Consider the following 24,109-nt stretch of genomic DNA (forward strand, 5'->3'; position numbering starts at 1 on the left):
TCCCATAAGTGTAATCAACAAAGTTGCACTCTGCTGCAGGCTCAGAGTTTCCGTCCTCCCCAGGCTGCAGGAACAAGATCTCCACGATTGCGAACCACCAAATAAATATCCACATTTACACTGTATTACCAAAAGTATTGGGACGCCTGCCTCTACACACACATGAACTTTAAAGGCATCCCAGTCTTAGTCCGTAGGGTTCAATATTGAGTTGGCCCACCCTTTGCAGCTATAACAGCTTCAACTCTTCTGGGAAGGCCGTCCACAAGGTTTAGGAGTGTGTTTATGGGAATGTTTGACCATTCTTCCAGAAGCGCATTTGTGAGATCAGGCACTGATGTTGGACGAGAAGGCCTGGCTCGCTGTCTCCGCTCTAATTCATCCCAAAGGTGTTCTATCGGGTTGAGGTCAGGGCTCTGTGTAGGTCAGTTAAGTTCCTCCACCCCAAACTTGCTCATCCATGTCTTTATGGACCTTGCTTCCAAACCATTTAGTGGAGGGGGGATTATGGTGTGGTGGTTGTTTTTCAGGGGTTGGGCTTGGCCCCTTAGTTCCAGTGATACCAAAACATTTTGGACAATTTCATGCCTCCAACTTTGTGGCAACAGTTTGGGGATGGCCCCTTCCTGTTCCAACATGACTACTCAGCAGTGCACAAAGCAAGGTCCTTAAAGACATGGATGAGAGAGTTTGGGGTGGAGGAACTTGACTGGCCTGCACAGAGTAATGACTTCAACCCAATAGAACACCTTTGGGATGAATTGAAGCGGAGACTGCGAGCCAGGCCTTCTCACCCACATCAGTGCCTGACCTCACAAATACGCTTCTGGAAGAATGGTCAAACATTCCCATAGACACACTCCTAAACCTTGTGGACAGCCTTCCCAGAAGAGTTGAAGCTGTTATTGCTGCAAAGGGTGTGCCAAATCAATATTGAACCCTACGGACTAAGACTGGGATGCCATCAGGGGGGCCTGTGCATTAGGGCGCACGGGCGCCGCCCCCCTTATCCATGCGTCCGGCCCCTTTCAGGACACCGGATGCATGGATTCCAATGGGAGGTGGGTGTTTTGTTAAAGCACCTGATTAGAGCCAGAGGCTCTAATAGGCTTGAAAATTAGGTGGGCTTGGGGCTCAGAGAAAGCGCTCAGAGTCCACCCAGGTGTGTTTTAATAGCGAATAAATATTTGTGGCTATGAACTGTGACCGTATTTCATATTACACCCTAAATATAGAAAGGTGGACCTCTGTCAATGGGCTTTTGATACCACCAGAACAGTTTATCTCCCTATATAAGTCAATAGAAATGCACAAATGGCATAAAGAAGGTTGACAAAGCTTAGAAGGAGGTCCAAGGCAAGTCAAATGCACATCTGAATGATCTGAGAGGCACCTCAAACTGATGTTCAACCCAGGCAGAATGTACCTGAAAGCAACCTGCCTGTAGACGTAATTGCTAGAATGTATCTTTCTTTTTTATCATGAAGATGAGGAATAGGGAAAAGAGGGGAGCACCAACTAAGTGTAGTAATAAAATATTTTCATTTATTTAAATCACAGTTGGCAACTCACGTAATATGTAACAAAAGCTCACTCTTCAATCAGCTTAGTACACGTCCTGCTGTGAACACTCTGCAGTTGTCGGCTCAATACCCCAGGCTTTGGACACCGTTGGGGAGCCACGATTCATCTGGAACCAAGCTGGAGTGCACAGGCAGTGCAGGGCGGAGGTGATGTTTGATGGGATGGAGGAAGCGAGGCTACGCATTTCTGAGCATGTGCGCTCCTTTCTCTGGAATGAGAAAGGAGCGGGCATGCTCTGAAACGCGTAGCTACACCTCTTCCGTCCCATCATGATGTCACCTCTGCCCTGAGCTGTCTGTGCATTCCAGCTTGGTTCCAGATGCACCTGAGCTCCCTGTCAGTGTCCATAGCCTGGGGTATTGACAGCTTTAGAGTGTCCACAGCAGGACGTGTACTAACGGGGATGAAAGCGGTTACCTTTATTTGAAGAGCGAGCTTTTGTTACATTATTATGGGAGTTGCCAATTATGATTTAAATAGATGAAAATGTTTTAATACTACACCTATTGACAGAGCTTGCTTCTACCCTCAGGTCAGCTGCCACAAGTGCAATGAACATTTTTTCGGACATATATTTCAAGGGACTTTATATTGGACTATTTTATGTACACTAACCTGGTGGGTGTTTTTAACCCTCGTGATCCTATCACCATTTATCGCATTATGAAGGTGAGGAGCAAACACATCTCGGCAAATCCAAAACGCCTCCAGATCACTATTAAAGGCAATCAGCCCATATATAAAGGAAACCTTCTGGACCTCAAGGAGTTGTTGAAATATTAAACCGGAAAATGCTGTGTGGCCATCTGATTATAAAAAAATATTCCTAGCAGAGATCTGTAATATCCAGAGAGGGCGAGAAAGAGACGGGACTTGGCAGCGGAGGAAGTGTCAAGGCTTAAAATGTAATGTATTTATCCATTGATCAGTGTTTAATATACACAGAAATATCTGGTGTTATAGAACAGACATCCTTGTTAGGACCGCCGGTGGTTTGAAAAGTAAATATTGACCTGTGATTCAGTGGTATAGAATGTACATATGCGCTGCTTAGGATATTTATACGATATGGCCGGGGTATGAAGTTTATTTCAGGACTCAGCAGGAAAGGAATTTGCAATTGGCTGTCTCCGCAGAGATTAACTCAGCGTCAACGGTGTCTACACCATACTGATTCTCTTCAGCAGATTAAGAAGCCGTTTCTCTCAATGATGAGGCAGTAGGCACTTGCAGAACGACCAAGAAGAGGTAGCCAGTGTTCAAGGCATTGCTTCACTTGTAAATTCAAGTCTCCCAAACCTAAATTTTAAGCAGTCAAAGCAAGTGAAAAACATCTACTGTGCAATAATACTTTCAAAGCAGTTGGTGGTCAACTTACTCGATCAATGGGGCCTCAAGTGTGGCCCCTAATATCACCAAAAGGGCAGTACATGATGTACAGTGTAATGCAAAGACTACGGTTGTGCCCCAGGAGATTATCAAAGACTTTGGACATGCTACAGGAGATGGTCAAAGACTGTAGACATGCTACAGGAGATGGCCAAAGACTACCGATATGCTACAGGAGATGGTCAAAGACCACAGACATGCTACAGGAGATAGTCAAAGACTGCGGACATGCTATGGTTGATTGTTAAAGACTGCTGACATGCTACAGGAGATGGTCAAAGACTGCGGACATGCTATGGGGGATTGTTAAAGACTGAAGACATGCCATAGGAGATGGTCAAAGACTACCGACATACTACTGGAGATGGTCAAAGACTGTAGACATGCTACAGGAGATGGCCAAAGACTACCGATATGCTACAGGAGATGGTCAAAGACCACAGACATGCTACAGGAGATAGTCAAAGACTGCGGACATGCTATGGTTGATTGTTAAAGACTGCTGACATGCTACAGGAGACTACAGACATGCCATAGAAGATGGTCAAAGACTACCAACATACTACTGGAGATGGTCAAATACTGTAGATATGCTACAGGAGATGGTCAGAGACTACAGACATGCTACGGGAGATGGTCAAATACTGTAGACATCAGGATCTTTCTAAAGGAAATTCAGAACTTTTAACTCTGGTAGGCATCATTTGTGTAACCTTACCAGTAATAAATGGGAACACACTGCATTAAGAGGATTTTTTTTACAGTTTCTTGCACTGTTGGGTAGAGTAATCCAAAGGTTATAGTTATCACTGTTCTTCGTAAGATCTTCCTTTCTTCTATCTTTTAAGAATCACAGCTCTATCTCAGAAGAAAACCAGCTCAAAGCTGACATCGCTCTTCCTAAAACAGAATAAATTGTTTGTGTGCTTTTAATGCACAACATACTTCTACGCACTTAAGTTTCAACTACATCCACTTTCCCCTGCGTTATTTTTATAGTTCTAGTGAAACACGGTTAGTCTTCCTGTGTGAGAGTAAATGAAAATAACTTTACTGACGCATTTTTGGCAGAGATTGACATTTTTCCTTTTTGTGGAAGCTAAATCAATGGACCCACTGCAGTTTACTAGTGTTTTAATTTTGTATTATTAAAGTTCATCTAAATCCTAAATTTGTTTTTGGTTTTACATTGAGCAGTAAGGGTTAGAACCCCGACCAGGTTTGTATTGCTGTTTATGACCCCTGTTAGTTGGATTTATCCTCTTTATTGGTCAGAGTAACCATTGTCACCAAAACTGAAAGTGGGGGGAAATCAAACATTTTCAGCTGTCATCAGTAGAGGAATGGAAACCTTCCAATGGAGACACTTGTTCCACTGACAACTTTCTAAGAGGGGATTTCCTTCACTTTGGAGAGGTTTCCAATCACTTTTTGTTGTTCCAACAGGAAAAAGGGTGGAGGAAAACCATCCCCAATGGGACAGAGATTGCAAAAAAAACTCCAGGGATGGACAAATCCCAGGAGCCAGGTAGCCAATGTTGTTGTCCATGAAACTGGTTCCTAAAAAAATCCTGCTTGTTTTTGGATTGAACTCCATATTAATTGTTAACTCCATAATAATTGTCCACCTCTGCCATGTTCTAACCAAAATAAAGTTTTGACTTCAGGTCCAATTTAACGGGCTGGACCACTTAAAACTTTTAAATATGTCAGTTGTATGGGGCATTTAAGTGGGGTGGAATCACCCTATGACTACATATATCCTTTGAAGACTCTAGACACTAGAGTTTAAGCTTCAACCCAGTTTTTCTCAACTTGGGCTCCTCCTGGGGGTGCTAGGGGCTCCTTGGGCAGTGAGCATTGGTGGATTAATCTCCCAACCCAACTCCAGTAAAAAATATATTTATTTTGCTTCAGAACACCAGATACTTTTATAGCTGTCTGTGACCCCACACAAAAGTTGTTGTCACAGGGTAAAGACAGAACAAGTCACAGTACTTAGAGGTTCTAATCCCTTCCCCTTTTTACTGAGAAAAAGTCTTTTGGTGCATTCTGTGTCCCCATTGGAGACATTTCCCACCACATTTTCTGAGAGTAATGTGAGAGTAATTTTCCAGGAGAAAGGCAAAAACCTGGGAGAAGGTCAATCTGCCCAGAACAAAAACATTTTGTCTGGAGTTGGGCTTCAAACCAAACATGTCTTCCACCTCTACTATCACGATGATCACTACCATCTGTCCTTGCCAAGTTTGTGAGGTCCGTCCATTAATGCGCTATTTTATGATCCACTTATGATCGTTTTAAAGAATAGTAAATGGAAACCAGCCCTAAAAGGAGTTCCAATTTCTTTGGAATTTACTGGAAGCGTGGAATTGGTAAACTTTAGGGAGATAAACGTTGGAGTCAGTTGAAGTGAATGGCCCATGTCTAAGGTGGAAAGTTCAAAAGAACAATGGGAAGCCTATTACACGGAGCTCCTAGGAATAAAGGAATCTCCTTAGGTTAGAATTTTTGTTGATGGAGCCAGTTTGCGGGATACGATGATTTATGAGATGGTTAAGAATAAAGACTTTATTACAGCTGACAGCTCAAAAGATAATTGTGATATGACGGCAGAGGAAGACAATGAAATAAAGGGAAGTTTCTTGATGACGACAACCATTCATAGCGGTGAATATAAGCACTCCAGGCAGAACATTTTGGATGTGCCCACAGATCAACTTTAAAATTGCAAGTGAATAAGCCAGAGCAGTGAATTTCCTCCCTTTTACTCCCCTTTTCTCTGTTTGAGCCCCTAGGGCTTACAGTATATACCCAGTCCTGGTATATACAACCCATATAAGCCTATGGGAACGCTCCAGTGTGGCCAGAATCTAATGCTGTGTACACACAGGCGGACTTTTCGACCGGACTGGTCCAACGGGAGGAATCCCGTGTGTGGGCTTCATCGGACCTGCAGCGGACTTTTTCTGTCGAAAATCAGACGGACTTTAGATTTGGAACATGTTTCAAATCTTTCCGACGGACTCAAGTCCGGTCGAAAAGTCCGCTCATCTGTATGCCAGTCCGACGGACGAAAACCGACGCTAGGGCAGCTATTGGCTACTGGCTGTCAACTTCCTTATTTTAGTCCGGTCGTACGTCATCACGTATGAATCCGTCGGACTTTGGTGTGATCGTGTGTAGGCAAGTCCGTTCGTTCGAAAGTCCGTCAAAAGTCAGTCGAAAGTCTGTCGGAAAGACCGTCGGACCTTTGATGCCGAAAAGTCCGCCCGTGTGTACACGGCATTACAAGAGGAGACAGCCACCGCTCTGAAACTAAGGCCGGCCATACAGCCGTTCAAATCTTGGCCGTTTCAGCAGGAATTCAAGGATATTCAAACCGCGTATGGGCAGATTGAATGTACCAAGTTGATTGATCGATCAACTTGGGTACAATCAGCTATCTGGATTTACTTGCGATCATCGCTAGCGGCTGCTATAGCCACTATAGCAATAATCACTGTTTTCTTCCCGGCGGGGACAGCTTCCTCCGGGAGAACACATTGTGTCAGCAGGAAGGATTCCCCTGTCAGCACTGTCTGTGTTAATGGGGAATCATGCAATTTCATTCCTGCAAACCGTGGATGCAGGAAAGAAGTTTGCATAGTCTATGGCCTGCCTTAGGAAGTCAACAGCTGTTGGAGGGGAGGGGGGTATATAAAAGTGTAGCTGTACTTCAAGCAACATTATGGAGAATGAGAATTAGTGCAGCATTGTTGGTGTCAGTGGAAGGAATAGTGTCCCATCATTGATATCAGTGGCAGGAATAGTGCCCCATCGTTGGTGTCAATGGGAGGAATAGTGCATACCTCCCAACTTTTTGAGATGGGAATGAGGGACACCTATTAGCAAAAGTATGTAGGTATGGACACACCCCCTGTCATGCCCCCTTAAAGGAGAATTATACAAAAAAAAAAATGATTCATTAAACCCACAAGTTTTTAGAACGCCTAAAATTATTTTCTCAAGGCAACCAATTCATCAGGGTTCAATGGCAACAATGCCTTTTTAAATAGGCAGTCAGAAGGAAGAATTCAACCCTTGAAGTGGTGGTCAGAAAGCCACCCTAATAAAAAGATGATTGGTGTCATGCTGCTGGCTTCGCCAAATGGTCCTGGAGCTATGCTGGCACCATCAAATGGTAGACCAATCAACCACACCCCTAGCAAACCCAGCAAATTGTCAGTTAAAGTAACTTAGTGCTGTATCGCAAAAAATGGCCTGGTCATGTGTGTGTGTGTGTGTGTGTGTGTGTGGGGGGGGTAAATCTCCCGGAGCTGAAGTGGTTAAGAGTATTTCAACTTGCCTGGAGCTCCTCTTTTTCTAAATAGATCCCATAGTTTTCCTATTATACCCTCTCCAGCTTGTGTGTTGTGTTTCTTGTAGAACAATAGCAGAGCGGCCATTATCAGTTTTTTTTTTTGTTAACTTGTCCCATATTGATGTTTTACAGACCTCTTGCCCGCCAGCGATACGCCGCGTTGCTGTCTAGGGAAACATTATGTTAGTTTCCTGGGTAACCTCTGGCGTTGGGCCGCGTGTTTATCTCCCGTACGATATACTTCTGTAGTCCGGCTTCCTCTCCTTCCAGTCAATACTTTGTTATTTCTGGCGGAGGACACTGGAAATAATAAAAAGTAAACCTCTGAGGCCGGCAATAAATCACCCGGCAAACAGCGCAGGTTTAGTCTATTAGTAACCGCAAGCGAAAGGAAGCGTTCTTCAGAAAGCGAACATTGAATGCCGCAAAGCGTGTGCGGGTCTGCCATGATGTGCCGCAATGTAACAATAAGCAATATAGGGATTACCTGTGCGACTTTATGTCGGAGATGTCAAAGAAGGTTAAAGTGACATTAAATGATATCCTTATTCTCCAAAAACAAACTATACTCATCCACTTCATGGCCCTGAAATCGATTTTTTGTTAAATCACTCCATGTTGTGTCTTTGTGTTTCCTTGTAACATCCTTTGTGAGCTCCAGAACCTCTACTTCCCCCTCCCCCACACTTCCATTAGTTTAGAACAAGCGATGCACATTGGTGGTGGTCATGTACACTGCTCTATGCACACTACAAATCCCAGATTTCATGGACAATCTTGGGATCGAGTGGCAGCTATATTCCTACATAACAGTGGGGCCATGAAGAACAAACATAGCCACCCTCTAACAGAGTGGTCTCCAAACTGTGGCCCTTTGCTTGCCTTTATCTGGCCCCTGAGGCATTATTCCTGCCACTGACACCAACAACGGGGCGCTATCATAGCTCCCAACTGTCCCTGATTTGGAGCAATGTCCCTCTGTCCCTCATTCCTCCTCATTTGTCCCTCATTTTGGTCTGATCTATATAGTTATATATATATAGTATAGTATATAAAATTAACTATCTTTCAAAAAGTGTTTCCCAGCGCTAAACCTTTCATCCAATTTCTAAATGGCTGCATTTGTAAATTTCAAAAGCCAATATAACGGGAATAGTAGTGGTAAAAAAAAAAACTTGTGGGTTTAATTAATCTTTTTTTTGTATAATTCTCCTTTAAGGGGGCATGACAGGGGGCGTGTCCTATACCTACATACTTTTGCTAATAGGTATCCCTCATTCCCATCTCAAAAAGTTGGGAGGTATGCACTATTCCTCCCATTGACACCAATGATGGGGCACTATTCCTTTCACTGATATCAATGATGGGGCACTATTCCTTCCACTGATACCAATGATGTGGCACTATTCCTCCCATTGACACCAATGATGGGGCACTATTCCTTCCACTGATATCAATGATGGGGCACTATTCCTTCCACTGACACCAACAATGCTGCACTATTCCCCCCACTGATACCAATGATGGGGCCCTATTCCTCCCACTGAAACCAACAATGGGCCACTATTCCTCAAACTGACAACAACAATGCTGCACTATTCCTTCCACTGATACCAATGATGGGGCACTATTCATCCCACTGATACCAATGATGGGGCACTATTCATCCCACTGATAACAATGATAGGGCACTTTTCCTCCCACTGATACCAACAATGGGGCACTTTTCCTCCCACTGATACCAATGATGGGGCACTTTTCCTCCCACTGACACCAATGATGGGGCACTATTCCTTCCACTGATACCAATGATGGGACACTATTCCTTCCACTGACACCAAGAATGGGGCATAATTCCTCCCACTGACACCCAACCCCTAATACCAAACATTGAGCATTGTTTACTCCCACTGGGGACAGCCTGGCCCCCCTAAAGTCAGACGGACAGTAAACTGGCCTTTTCTTTAGAAGGTTTGGAGGCTTCTGGTCTAACAGGCTGAGAGCAATAGAAAGTACTTTGTATCAGAACGTATTAATGTGCGGACGGGTGTTTTCAGCCCAAACGCTCCTCTTTGAGACACGCAATTGATATTTGTTTTTTTGTTTTTTTTTACTACTCCTACACGCATGTAAAGTAAATGCCTATGTGTGCATGGACACCTACAGGTTGATCTACTAAAGACAAGTAGACTGTGCACTTTGCAAGTGCAGTTTCTTCCAGAGCTTAGTAAAAGAAGGGAAGCTCTGCTGACTTGCATCAGCCAATCATGTGCAGGCAAAAATGCATTTTTTTTTTGTTGTCAATTTTCCTTGCATGTGATTGGATATTCTGTGTGAAGTGATGCCTCATCCCATTTACTAAGCTCGGTAGCAACTGCACTCGCAAAGTGCACAGACTTTAGTAAATCAACCCCCATAGGCTAACATAGAGGAGTGTTGAGAGGCCGAGAAAAAAGAAACGTCAATCGCCTGTGAAATCGGCCTTTGTGCCTGCAGCGTGCAAGGAATTTATTTTGTGCGATACAAATTAACTGTTTCTTTTTCTGTTCTTTTTTTTCCAGAACGGAATCGTTCACAGGGATATAAAGTTGGAGAATATCCTTCTCGATGAAAACCTGAATGTAAAAGTAAGTTGGAAGAATGAAAAAAAACTGCGGTGCCTGTAGCAGCAAAAGTGGCCTTCTGTTTTCATATTGTCTGCCGGCTCTTGTTTGAGGCTTCTCATATGATGTGTAGAAGGGTGTGGGTTGTACTGTATGTACATGTTAAACCCCTTGCTGACCACCCTATAGCATTTTCACTGCTACAGGGTGGCAGCTGCGCGCCAGATTACAAATATATACATGATCCGGCTCTTCCTGGTAGGGGGGCGCGAATGCACGCCGCTGGCGGCTCAGCAGGAGCCGATCAGCGGGTACCACGGACTCAATGTCCACCGGCACCCGCCGATCATCCTGCAGAGACACAGAACGGCACTCTGCCTATGTCATAACCTCCCAACTTTTTGAGATGGGAATGAGGGACACCTATCAGCAAAAGTAGGCAGGCATAGGACACACCCCTTGCCACGCCCCCTTAAAGGAGAATTGTACAAAAAAACAAGATTGGTAACCCACAAGTGCTTTTTTTTAACACTAATATTCCTTTATATTGGTTTTTAGAATTTACAAATGCAGCAATTTAGAAATCAGATGAAAGGTTTAGCGATGGGAAACACTTTTTGATAGATAAAAAGTGCATTTTATATACAACTATACAGATCAGACCAAAATAAGGGACAAATGAGGGACAAATGAGGGGGAAAGAGGGACATTGCTCGAAATCAGGGACAGTCCCTCGAAATCAGCGACAGTTGCGAGCTATGATATGTAAACAACGTAGATTGCTGTTCTGACAGAAAATGAATAAAAATATCCCATATTCGTAGACGCGCAAATCAATATACGCTTTTTTGGATTTTTTTTTTTTTTTTTAACAGAAACATGTAGCAGAATACATATTGTCTTAAATTGATGTTTTGTTTTTTTTTTCAATTTTTTTTATTAGATTTTTTTTATAGCAGAAAGTTGAAATTATTGTTTTTTTTTGTTTTTTTCAAAATTGTCGTTTTTTTTTTTGTTTATAGTGCAAAAAATAGAAAAACACAAATACCACCAAAAGAAAGCTCTATTTGCCAGGGGGAAAAAAAAGGACATAAATATTATTTGGGTACAGCGCCGCACGACCGCGCAATTGTCAGTTATAGTAACGAAGTGCCGTGTCGCAAAAAATGGCCTGGTCATGGGGGGGGGGGGGGGTGTAAATCTTCCGGAGCTTAAGTGGTTAAATAGTTATCTAAAGCCTAGTAGACGCTATTAGAAAATCGGGCGAAGGATGTGAAGGATGACATTTTTTCGTGTTGTCGTCCCATGTTGAAAACAAGAATACCTAAAATGGTACGAAAATCCTCGACCGGCAGGGCAACTTCCCACGTACATCGCTACGGTCTATGTCTAGCCTGTGGTCTTATTTTGTTTCCAATCATGCGTGGACTTGCTCATTGGATCTTTATACAATGAATACTCTACCGATTAAGAGAAAATTGAATGTTATGATAACTAATTAGAAAAATTTCAAACGCGCCCCTTAAGAAATGTTCCTCTGAGCGGTCCATGTCGGCTACTTTAACCACTTCGGGGACTTTCTACACACACTGCCAGCTGCTACAGCCTGTTTGTTAAAGCGGTAGTAAACCGTATCCTTTAAAAAAAAAAAAAACCTGCAACACAATGCAATAATGTGCTAGTATGCCTTGCATACTAGCACATTATGAAATGCTTACCTTAGAAGGAAGCCCTCCAGCGGCGCACTGTCAGGGCATTCATCTTCACCCAGTCTTCCTTCCCGGGTTCGCGTGCTGTTATCTCTAACCTGACATCGCCTATGGAAAATATAAGGTGCCTTTTTTACAGGCGCACACAATTTTAAGGTTTGACATGTTGAGTATCTATTTACTCGGCGCAACCTCATCTTTTAGATTGGGCAATGCGTTATGCTTGTTTGCCCTAAAACTAACTTTAGTGTCTTTTGTACTGAAATGTTGCATGGAACTACCACTATTTTATTTTATTCTATTTTATTCTTTAGGGTGTCTGCTTTTAGAAAATATCCAGGAAATTCCTCCTGTATTTTTTTTTTTTTCTTATTTAATTACGTTTTATTTCCATTTTAAACACAAATACAAAAAGAACTAAAATATATATATATATATATATATATATATATATATATATATATATATATAGTCAGGCATTTTAGCTCTTACCGAAAAAAAAAAAGGAAACATTCAAATAAAAAAAATATAGTCAGGCATTTTAGCTCTTACAGAAAAAAAAAAAAGGAACAATTCAAACAAACAGCAAATATATCATTTCAATATTAATATCTCTGCTTATAGAGCATTTTTTTTATTTTTACCAAAACAACAAAAGCAAAAACAAAAAGAAGAAGGGGGAGGAATAGGGAAGGAGGGAAGGAGGATGAAAACAAATAAATAAATACATTTATTAATAGGTTGGACTTGATGGACTTGTGTCTTTTTTCAACCTCGCCTACTATGTAACTATAAATAAATAAATAAACAAACAAATAAATAAATAAAAAGAAATATTCCTCCTGTATTGAATTGTTTTGTAACTGTACAGTCTGCCCTCATGTTGTAAAGCGCTGAGCAAACTGTCCGTGTTATATAAATCCTGTATTCCTCTATAATAAATAATAATAATGTTTGGGGGTTTTAACTAATCTTCAGGCCTAAACTGATCTTTTTAAACACATAGCTCCCAACTGTCCCTGATTTCGAGGGACTGTCCCTGATTTGGGGCAATGTCCCCTCTGTCCCTCATTCCTCCTCATTCGTCCCTCATTTTGGTCTGATCTATATAGTTGTATATAAAATGCACTTTTTACCTATCAAAAAGTGTTTTCCAGCGCTAAACCTTTCATCCGATTTCTAAATAGCTGCATTTGTAAATTCCAAAAGCCAATATAAAGGGATAGTAGTGGTAGAAAAAAAGCACTTGTGGGTTTAACCAATCTTGTTTTTTGTACAATTCTCCTTTAAGGGGGCGTGGCAAGGGGGTGTGTCCTATGCCTGCATACTTTTGCTGATAGGTGTCCCTCATTCCCATCTCAAAAAGTTGGGAGGTGTGTAAACGTGTAAAGTAGAAATTCAAAAAAACGGCTCTGGGGTGGAAGCGGTAATTTCCAGCATTCGGAACAATACTGACATTTCATTCCTGAGACTCTAGTTTGTGACAATGTTGCATGGAACTACCACTATTTTATTTTACTCTATTTTATTCTTTAGGGTGTCTGCTTTCAGAAAATATCCAGGAAATTCCTCCTGTATTTTTTTTTTTTTTTATTTAATTACTTTTTATTGCCATTTCAAACACAAATACAAAGAGAACAAAAATATATGTGTATATATATATATATGTGTATATATATATATATATATATATATATATATATATATATATATATATATATATATATATTTATTCAGGCATTTTAGCTCTTACAGAAAGAAAAAAAAGGAACAATTCAAACAAACAGCAAATATATTATTTAAATATTAATATCTCTGCTTATAGAGCCGTTTTTTTTATTTTTACCAAAACAACAAAAGCAAAAACAAAAAGAAGAAGGGGGAAGAATAGGGAACGAAGGAAGGAGGATGAAAAAATAAATAAATAAATAATTTAAAAAAAATCCTCCTGTATTATTATTATTAATATTATTATAATACAGGATTTATATAGCGCCAACGGTTTGTGCTTTACAACATGAGGGCAGACAGTACACTTACAATACAAATCAATATAGGAGGGATCAGAACTCCCTGCATTGAATTGTTTTGTAATTGTACAGTCTGCCCTCATGTTGTAAAGTGCTGCGCAAACTGTTGGTGCTATAAAAATCCTGTATTATAAATAATAATAATAATAATGTTTGGGGGGTTTTAACTAATCTTCAGGCCTAAACTGATCTTTTTAAAAATGTAAGACACACCTCCCAATATTTTGAGATGGGAATGAAGGACACCTACTAACAAACGTATGTAGGCATAGGACACGCCCCATGCCACACCCCCTTAAAGGAGAATTAACCAAAAAAAAAGGTTAATTAAATCCACAAGGAATTGTTTTTACCACTACTATTCCTTTATATTGGCTTTTAAAATTTACAAATGCAGCAATTTAGAATTTGGATGAAAGGTTTAGCGCTGGGAAACACTTTTTGAAAGATAAAAAGTGCATTTTATATACAACTATATGGATCAGACCAAAATGAGGGACAAATGAGGGGGAAAGAGGGACAAAGGGACATTGCTCCAAGTCAGGGACAGTCCCTCGAAATCAGGGCTATGTGTAAAGTAGAAATTCAAAAAACGGCTCTGGGGTGAAAGCGGTGATCTCCGGCATTGGGAACAACACTGGCATTTCATTCCTGAGAATCTAGTTGGTGACAATGGTTCCCAGCGTGCCATCCTATAGACGGGACGGGCCCTTGCAAGAGACGAGAATGCAAATAGGCCTCGAGCTGCGCACCCCCGCCAACTCCTTAACGACCCGGGCACTTTTTTTTTTTTTTTTTTTTTGCCAGTGATAAATGGTGGGAACAACTTAGCCAAGCCAGAGCCAAGAATTAACCTTTTTTTTTTTTTTTTTTAACATATCAAACAGCTCGAGTGCAAATGGGCATAAACAGCTTAAAGACACATTAACGTCTAAAAATAACACAGAGAAGCCATTGACTGACTTCCTGCTGTTCGGAAAGCCTTTTAAGGAAGGTATCACAGGTTCAACATTGTGCAGAGGAATGCCGGGAATGTCTGTGTTTTAGTATTGTACCCGGGAAAGAAAAAGCAGCATTTAATTGGCTCCTTCTTCAGCAATTCATCCTATTCCTGACAAATAGCAGGATGTATTAGCATTCCTGGAATTTTTTTTTTTTTCTAGGAAACAATTCCAATTCTTTCTGCACTTTGTCTCCTGTTGTTGTTGTTGGTGTCGGGGAAGGAATGCATATAGAAGGGGATTAACTACAACTGACCCCCTTAGTTAACATCATAATAAAGTGGTACTAAACCCCGGACTCTGCATTCACTATATCTGGTCTCCACACAGTACACAGAACATGGAAATGCAATTATTTTAGTAAATATAAACTGCTAAATACCTTTTCTCATCGGCAGTATATCATAGCTCCTAACTGTCCCTGATTTGGAGCAATGTCCCTCTGTCCCTCATTCCTCCTCATTTGTCCCTCATTTTGGTCTGATCTATATATAATTGTACATAAAATGCACTTTTTATCTTTCCAAAAGTGTTTCCCAGTGCTAAACCTTTCATCCAATTTCTAAATTGCTGCATTTGTAAATTTTAAAAGCCAATATAAAGGAATAGTAGTGGTAAAAAAAAAAAAGCCCTTGTGGATTTCATTTACCTTTTGTTTTTGGTTAATTCTCCTTTAAGGGGGTGTGACAGGGGGCGTGTCCTATGCCTACATACGTTTGCTAGTAGGTGTCCCTCATTCCCATCTCAACATGTTGGGAGGTATGGTATGTAGCAGACTTGTGACTTCTATCAGTGTCTGGTTAAAGCTTGTATAAGGAGTTTTTCATTCACCTCTGACTGTCCTATGAGGCTGCATGATCCTTGACCATAATGGCATCTGGTGCTCCTTTTATTTTTTTTGTGGGGGGGGCGGCAAACAAAGCCAGGGTGGCCGTTCCTTCAGAGCGGATGTGCCGATGACGTCATCGGCTGCATGTACAGTACATATCTCCTAAACGGTGCAAGTTTAGGAGATATTTACAGTACCTATAGGTAAGCCTTTTTATAGGCTTACCTATAGGTACAATTAATGGATGGGAGCTTACAATGCAATAATGTACAAGAGGTTTAAGAGGGCCCCTGATCAGAAGAGCTTACAATCTAATAGGGTGGGGCAAGTGGTACAAAAGAAAGGTGATGAACTGTGGGGGATGAGCTCAAGAAATAGTTAAAAGTTCAGTTAGTCGGAGGTGGTTGTCTACTGCTGAGCCCCAATCCCTAAGCTTGTGGTGGTGTAGTCCTTGTTTTCCTAAGCCAACCATGGCCATCCCTATTCTTCACATTTCTGGGCATAATGTTTTTGTGGATAAGTTAGAAAAAATTATATATATATATTTTTTTATTGCTTTCACATGTTATGGTCATTTTTGATATATGTATGTTATGACTTTTCAATAAATGTATGTTATGACTTTTCAATAAAATGCACATTGATTATAGCAGTGTAGCTATTTGTGGAGCTAAATGAGTGGGATAAATGAGTTTTCAGGCATCACCTAAAGGCAAGTTTTCAGGCATCACCTAAAGGCAGAGTAGGAGATAGACAAGATGGGGTTGAGAGCTCCAAAGGGTGGGGGAGGCTCTGGAGAAGTTCTGGAAACAAGCATGGCATCAGAAGTTGATCATTAGATTGACATTTGTCAAATGGACCTTGTTGGAAAATGTTTCTTGATGGGTGGTGATGCTCCTACATACAGTGGGACTATGGAGAACTAAAGTAGCGACCCTCTAATAGGGAGTCAGATCACAGCAGCAAAAAAAAAAAAAAGGAATTTAGAGATTTGGAGGAGGCTGAGAGCAACAGAAAGTACTTTTTAAAAATTGAAGTATACATGCTTGAACACATTTATTTACATTTATTTGGTTTTTTTTATCAGAGTTTAGTGTCATTGTAAAAAAAAAACAAAAAAAAACAAGGTCCACACCTCCACAAGCCTACTAACTAGTGCTAAACAGTACATAACCAACCCAGACTAGCCCCACGTGTGCCCCACAAATAGCTACACTGCTATAATCAATGTGCATTTTATTGAAAAGCCATAACATACATATATCAAAAATGACCATAACACCTGAAAGCAATAAAAAAAATTATAATTTTTCCTAACTTATCCAAGAAAACAAGGACTACACCACCACAAGCATACCAACTAGGGCTAAACAGTATACAACCAACCACCAACTCAAGACAAGCCCTACAAATAGCTGTACTGCTTAATTCCCTCAAAATGTATTGAAAATGTATAAAATGTGTATAAAATAATGTATAATTGTCCCAAAGTAGCGCTTTCATTAACATGCAAAAAATAAATAAAAAATGTGCCATAATAAATCATGGATACCAAACTATAAAATACCAATATTAATGGAAATATAAAAATATAAAATTGATACATATAATGCATAAATGTGAAAAAAATCCTTAAAGTGAACTAGTGCAAAAGTCTTTGTAAATAGGGCAATCTTAAGTGCTTGAGTTCTTGGTTTCCAGGATGCCCCTTATGGTGAATATTCCAAGTCGTGCCGAATACTACACACTCACCAGATGTTGGTGACCCCCGACATCTGGTGAGTGTGTAATACAGCAAGGGAAGTCATTAAGGCTTGTAGGTCATTACGGAGACCTGTCCCGATAATCCTGATGGTTTCCTGGTACGGATCCTTACGCCTCCTCTGTATAGTCCCGGTATCGATGGAGCAATTAATGGACAGGCAATGTAGTAGAAAAAATAAAAACGGAGAGGGAGCCTCTCATAGTATAAAATCTTTTGGTGTATTTATTAAAATTAATTAAAAAGCTAGACAAATTCTATCATAACAAAATATCTGCCAAAAACTACCCACTATTAGGGCTGGTTTACACTTGCTTCAAAATATGGCTTCGGACAGGCTTTGTCTCTGAAGGCCAGTCAAAGCTCCTGTCACTAAATAAAATGGTTAGCTTACAGTCCTGTTTACACCTGCTTTTGCTTGGTGCTTATATGAGGCTTCGATGGGGCTTTCGGTGAGGCTTTGTGGGGTATCGATGAGGCTTCAGTGGGGCTTCAATGAGGCTTTGGTGGAGCTTCAAGCGAGCTTTGCCGTAGACTTCTATGGAGGCTTTGAAGACACTTTGAAGCACCACTGAAGCTACATGGGGTAGAATTTTTGAAGCAATGCAAAAGCAAGGTGTAAACAGGACTGTAAGCTGACCATTTTATTTAGTGACCAGGAGCTTTGACTAGCGTTGAGAGAGCTTTAACAAAGCCTGTCCAAAGCCTTGTTGAAGCCGAAGCAAGTGTAAATGAGCCCTTACAGTCAAGAAAGATGGATGTCGCCCGTAGCCTGGCGCGCATTACACCTGCAGAGCCGGAAGTTGTGCACAGGAACAACTGATTAACGCGTTTCAACATCAAACAGCGACGTCTTCAGAAGCATGATTTTTTTTGCATGTTAATGCGAGCGCTGCCTAGGGATAATTTTATATTGGTCAAAATTCTCTGTTGGGAATAGTAGACCGCAGCTGCATTAACTAGAATTATTGTTGGAACAGGCGTAGGTGTTTTCTTATTTACATAATAATTATATATAAATATATATATGTATAAAATAATGTATCAAAAGAAACCCTAACATGTGAAACTAATTAAAAAATTATAGTTTCTTCCAAGCATATCCACAATAGCATCTTGACTAAAAATGTACAGAATAGTGATGCCAACTGGTCCACTAGAGTAGACGAAAACCGGTACTTAAATGCCACGGTTAAATATGGATCATTAAAGCCCAACTCTGGACATTGGAACCCCCCCCCTCACCCCCCGTAGGAGCAATAATGCAGACTTTCAAAAAAGTAATTATCCTTAAGAGATAATTTGATGCACATTTTGGTTGCTTTGATTTGCCTCACAGTTGCTCATGGAATCGTTACTTGAGCATCATCAAGTTGTTTTCCGCAATAACGTTTATGGGGAAGAAGGAACAAACAAAAGCTTGTATACATGAGACCATAGGGTGAGTTTTTTTTTTTGAGTAGTGTTCCATTCTGCAAAAATGCATTTAAATTCCAACCACGTTTGGTAATAGGGCTGCTCACAATTCAGCACCGGTGATGCCGTGCACATCCAATCCACCGTATGTGGCAATTTTGTGTTCTTTGATGGAATGAAACATCAAAACGGCACTTTGAAAACCACAGGTGGCCTTGATATGGTGGTTTCCAGCATAAACGTTTGGATCTAGGTGTTAATATATACTGTATATTAGGGATATATACTGTATTTTTGTTGTACTTTTGTTATGTAAAGAAATAGCAAATTTTTATATTTGTGTTGTCTTTGTTTTCAGCTTGCAGATTTTGGACTTTCAAACCTATATCATAAGAGCCAGGTCCTGGAAACATACTGCGGGAGCCCTCTCTATGCTTCTCCTGAAATTGTCAGGGGTCTTCCTTACCACGGCCCAGAGGTAAGAACTTGAAATTTAGTTCTCCTGCTTGCAACATTTTAACTTTTTTTACTCTTTTTTGAGGTGTCTTCTCCTGATTACATAAAGGTCATGTAAACCCTAAGTGACACATTGGGGTTGATGTGGGCAGGTGCTGTCTATATTCTCCACTGCAGGTGGTGATCAACTGCAACGGCCTTGCAGAGGGAGAGGAAGTCAAGAGGAACCTGGTTCCTTTATAATTTCTTGGGCCACAAGGGGGCAGCTATCCGATTGGATGCTGGCGCCCCATGTGACTCTGACGGCCATCTTGAAGCAGGCAGAGGCTATTTAAGACCCTGGTTCCCAGGCTTGGCACATATTTCAGACTAGTGGCTGAGTAGGGACAGGTCACCCGTATGTCTTGGATAGTGTAGTGCTTAGCATCAGGGAGAGGTTCCCGAGGAGTAGGGAAAGTGCAGGGACCCGCCATCCTTCCTGGAAGCCTCCCCACTTGGGTATGGACCAGCCAGGACGCATTCCGCCCCTTTGAGACAGACGCTGTTCGCACATATGAGACCTTCTGCTACTACTCATCGCTATTATATCCTTTGAGTGCTCCTGGTTGGGCTGCTTTCCTGTCGGGCTTGTTGTATTTTATCGAACTCCAATTACAATATATATCTGAGTTCTCTGCAACTGGAGTCTGAGTGTTTTCTGCGGCAGTACCATGCTGCACTTAACCACACTTGCCGTAGACAGCAGGATTTGAACCTGCATGGGGAGACTCCAATGGACCACACAGCACCTACCCACACACTCTGCAAGTGCAGTTGCTGCAGACTTCAGTAAATGAGGGGAAGCTCTGTTGACTGCTATCATCCAATCACGCGCAACCAAAATGCTGCTTTTTTATTTTCCTTGCATGTGATTGGGTATTCTTTGCAAAGTGAAACTTTGCCTCATTTACTAAGCTCTGGAGCAAATTTCCTTGCAGAGTCTACAGTCTATTTACTTTTAGTAAGTCAAACCCTTAGTTTGCTAAAGCCCTGTGTGTTATACATTTTTTTTCTTTTTTTATATAAAATACTACTCTCAAGAACCCCTAACCCCAGCTTTAGGCATGTTTGTTACATTCAGTTGTTCTCATTTCTGCAGGTTGATTGCTGGGCTCTGGGAGTACTTCTGTACGCTCTGATCTATGGATCTATGCCGTTCGACAACAGCAATTATAAAACATTAGCAGAACAGATCAGTAGTGGCCAGTACAGACAGCCTCCTCATCTATCAGGTAAGTCACGAATATTCACTGCAGATGCTGATTGTAGGCTTATGTGAAGTCTTTATTTAAAGTTATATATTCTAAAGTCAGTCCTTGAATTTAAAATGCACTTACCTCTTAATTTAAGATGGATGTTAGCATGGCTACATGACACCGTGTACATCTGAAAACAATGATAGTTCTCGTATCTCTATTCAAAACATAACATTATTTTAATGTGCCCATGCAGTATCTGTATGTTGGTAGAGTTATGGAACAAGTTTGTTGAGGGTTATGACAGCATGGGGTAATAGAAGGGATGGGCATGGGCCGTTTTCAGAAGGGATGGTTGAGGGTGCTAACAGCATGGGGAACCAGAAGTGGTGGATGAGGGTTGTGGCAGCATGGGGTACCAGCAGGGGTGGTTGAGGATCCTGGCATTATAGGGTACCAGCAGGAATTGGTGAGGGTTAGGGTAGTATGGGGTACCAGAAGGTATGGGGGCGAGGGTCCTTGCTGGATTTTCAAAAATTATTGGTTGAGGATGCTGACAGCGTGGGGTACCAGAAGTGTTGGCTGAGGGTCTTGGCAGCATGAGGTTCCAGAAGGGGTGGTCGAGGGCCCTGGCATTATGGGGTACCAGAGGGAATTGGTGAGGGTTAGGGCAGAATGGCATACCAGAAGGTATTGGCGAGGGTCCTTGCTGGATTTTCAAAAAGAATGTTCAAGAATGCTGACAGCATGGGGTAACAGAAGTTTTGGCTGAGGGTTAGTGCAGTATGGGGTACCAGAAGGTATGGGCAAGGGTCCTTGCTGGATTTTCAAAAACAGTGGTCAAGGATGCTGACAGCATAGGTTACCAGAAGTGTTGAGGTTGAGTGTTGAGGTTACCAGAAGGCTGAGTTTCGTAGCAGCATGAGGTACCAGAAAGGGTTAGTTGACCAGAAGGGATAGGTGAGGGTCCTGGCATTATGGAGTACCAGAGGGAATTGGTGAGGGTTAGGGCAGTATGGGGTACCAGAAGGTATGGGCGAGGGTCCTTGCTGGATTTTTAAAAAGAATGGTTGAGAATGCTAACAACATAGGGTACCAAAAGTGTTGGCTAAGGGTCTTGGCAGTATGAGGTACCAGAAGGGGAAGTTGAGGGTCCGGGCAGTATGGGGAACCAGAAGGGATAGTTGAGGGTCCTTGCTGGAGTTTTCCAAAAGAATGGTTGAGAGTGGTGACAGCATGGGATACCAGAAGTGGTGGATGCAGGTTTTGGCAGCATGAGGTACCTGAAGAAGAGGGCAAGGGTCTTGGTAGCAACGAGTACTAGAAGAGGTGGGCAAGGGTCCTGGTAGTATGGGGTACCGGAAGGAATAGGTTAGGGTCCTAGCAGCATGGGTTACCAAAGCGTATGGGCAGATCTCTTATTAATGGCTTGCTCCATGAAACATCTTCACAGCTATACTACCTGTGGAGCTTGGAGGGGGAATTTGAGGAAGATACCCTATATTTCTACTTGGTGGTGGGATAATACCTGCTTATCCAACTGCTACCTCACATATGTAGCTTTCTTCATTTTAAAGAAAGCCCATGGTTGAATTGTTTTCTTTTTTGGGCATGTAGAATTTTGGAATAAAAAAATATTTTATATATATATTCATTTTTTTTTACAGGAGCCTGTGGACTGATTGACTGGATGCTGACAGTAAATCCAGCCAGGAGAGCGACTATTGAAGATATTGCCAATCACTGGTGGGTTAATTGGGGGTACGACACCATGGTATGTGACTGCCATCTAGTACCTGAATGTCAATCTCCACTGCTAGCGCGATACATCGAATGTCAGAACACACCTGGTTTCAAAGGCACAAAAACAGAACAAAGCCGAGTCCATCCCCGAGAAGATGAAGAATATGAAGGCTGTCTCAGGAAGTCCAAAAAGGAAAATGACATCAATCAGTCCCAACAAGAACTCGAAGTTATTGCTTCTAGACAGAAACCAAAAGGGATCTTGAAGAAAAGGAGCAGCTTTGACAGCTCGTTATTAAACTCCTCCAATTTCTCTGAAAACTTGTCTCCGAATTGCATGGAGCTCAGCCAAGAAGCAAAAACCACGTCTGCCTACGAGTCTCACATATCAACGATTGTCGAATGCACTTTCAACAAGCCGAAAAAGGGAATACTAAAAAAAACATATGAGAGGGAATCGGGATATTCATCTTCCCCGGAGAGGATAACGATCTCAGAATGCCAGAAGGTCTACCATAAAGCAGTAGACGAAAAAGCGAGGTCGGATAGATATACGAGGAGGAAAAAAGGCATTCTCAAAAAGAACGGACGGTTTTCAACCAGTTTGGATCTACCAGCGGACTGTTCGTCCCTCCGGCTCTCAGACTCCATGGAAGACTTAATCTTCCCCAACGCAGAGGCTCCAAAGAGCCCTAGCCGGCCATCGAGTGTGATTAGCGATGACAGCTTTCTCTCCAGCGATTCTTTTGACCTGCTTGACATGACTTTAGAAACAAAGTCCCATCTTTTCTCCTACAGCCCGCACACCAGTTTCTACAGTTCTGAGGAAGATGACGCCTTATCGGGCAAGCCTAGGGAGAAACTTTCCGATCAAAACCATAAACTATAACGTTTAGGGGAGAACCTTCTTGTGGACTGAAACTATGACAAGGAAAGTAGCATTGAATAGACTAATTCAACCACTTCTGTGAAAAGTCAAGACTGCATTATATTTGTAATTTTCTGTAATTTTATGTGTCTGTGGTGGTGTTTTACGATCTCTGGGTTGTAAGAAGTATCATTCTTTGGCAATGGGCCAATAAAGCTGCTTTCAGATAAAGTCTGAATGGGGTTTTTTTTACCCTCTAACCTAAACTTGTTAGAGGTCCATCAAATTAAATGTAAAGTATTGAAAGGTCTGCCTAGTAGTAGCCAGTCACATGAAGCTGGACTTGTTTTGTAACGTTGAAGACCTTCCATTCCGCTTCCTTTAACTCTATTGCATGTTAGGAACATTCCTCGGCATTCAGAGCTACATAATGCAAAAAAACTCTGGTCATCATGAAATGTGTCAAAGCAGATGATGATTGATCCAAGAATACGATAGGAGATGTTAAAGTTTGTGCTACCCCCCCCCCCCCAGTTCTAATTATATAATCATTGTGCGCCCATGAAGTCTGGAACGGGTGTCGATTGTTCAAGTTGCACTGGTGGGGTGTCAAATCGCCCCGATGGTGATTGTAAAATGGCGTTTTGAAGCGGAACTACTACTGCATCTAAGCACCACAAACTGAAAAAGCTATTTAGTTCATGTTTAATATTAAAAGCAAACTCCCCCATCCATCCATGTTTTGGTGATTTATTTTGCTGATAAATCAAACAAATACCCCCTAGCATTTCTAGCAATGGCCATCTTGAGTAAGGGCAGATGATTCATGTAGCATTTACTTCCTGGAATCCATCTGCCCTTAGCTCAGTTATGCAGGCAGGAGGGTCTGCTAACCTTATAAAACCCCTTCTCCTCTCCTGAAGACTCCTGGGATTTATGACATCATTTGCCTAGGCAAGAAAACCAGGAAGTAACTGAAGAAATGTAAAAAAAAAGCTTGAAACAAGTAAATATGATATACTTTCCTATCTATTTACTATAGCTAGCAGCATAAGGATTAAATATAATCAATGTTGACAGAGAGAGTAAAGTTCCACTTTAAGTGCTGATGTAATGGCTGG

General features: G+C 41.6%; 1 protein-coding gene across 2 annotated transcripts in view; it reads left to right on the top strand.

Moving 5' to 3' along the window:
- The window catches only part of LOC141102787 (NUAK family SNF1-like kinase 1), a 56,929-nt gene extending 33,703 nt beyond the window's left edge, over positions 1 to 23,226 (top strand). For both annotated transcript variants that reach the window (XM_073591782.1, XM_073591783.1), the window contains exons 4-7: positions 9,898 to 9,963; positions 19,045 to 19,164; positions 20,281 to 20,413; positions 22,045 to 23,226. In XM_073591782.1, coding sequence (XP_073447883.1) covers positions 9,898 to 9,963; positions 19,045 to 19,164; positions 20,281 to 20,413; positions 22,045 to 23,009 — 1,284 coding nt within the window. In that variant the 3' untranslated portion in view covers positions 23,010 to 23,226. The remainder of the gene's footprint in view (positions 1 to 9,897; positions 9,964 to 19,044; positions 19,165 to 20,280; positions 20,414 to 22,044) is intronic.
- The last annotated feature ends 883 nt before the right edge of the window (positions 23,227 to 24,109 follow it).

Source organism: Aquarana catesbeiana, linkage group LG07 (genome assembly GCF_042186555.1).
Source record: "Aquarana catesbeiana isolate 2022-GZ linkage group LG07, ASM4218655v1, whole genome shotgun sequence".
Taxonomy (NCBI): Eukaryota; Metazoa; Chordata; class Amphibia; order Anura; family Ranidae; genus Aquarana; species Aquarana catesbeiana.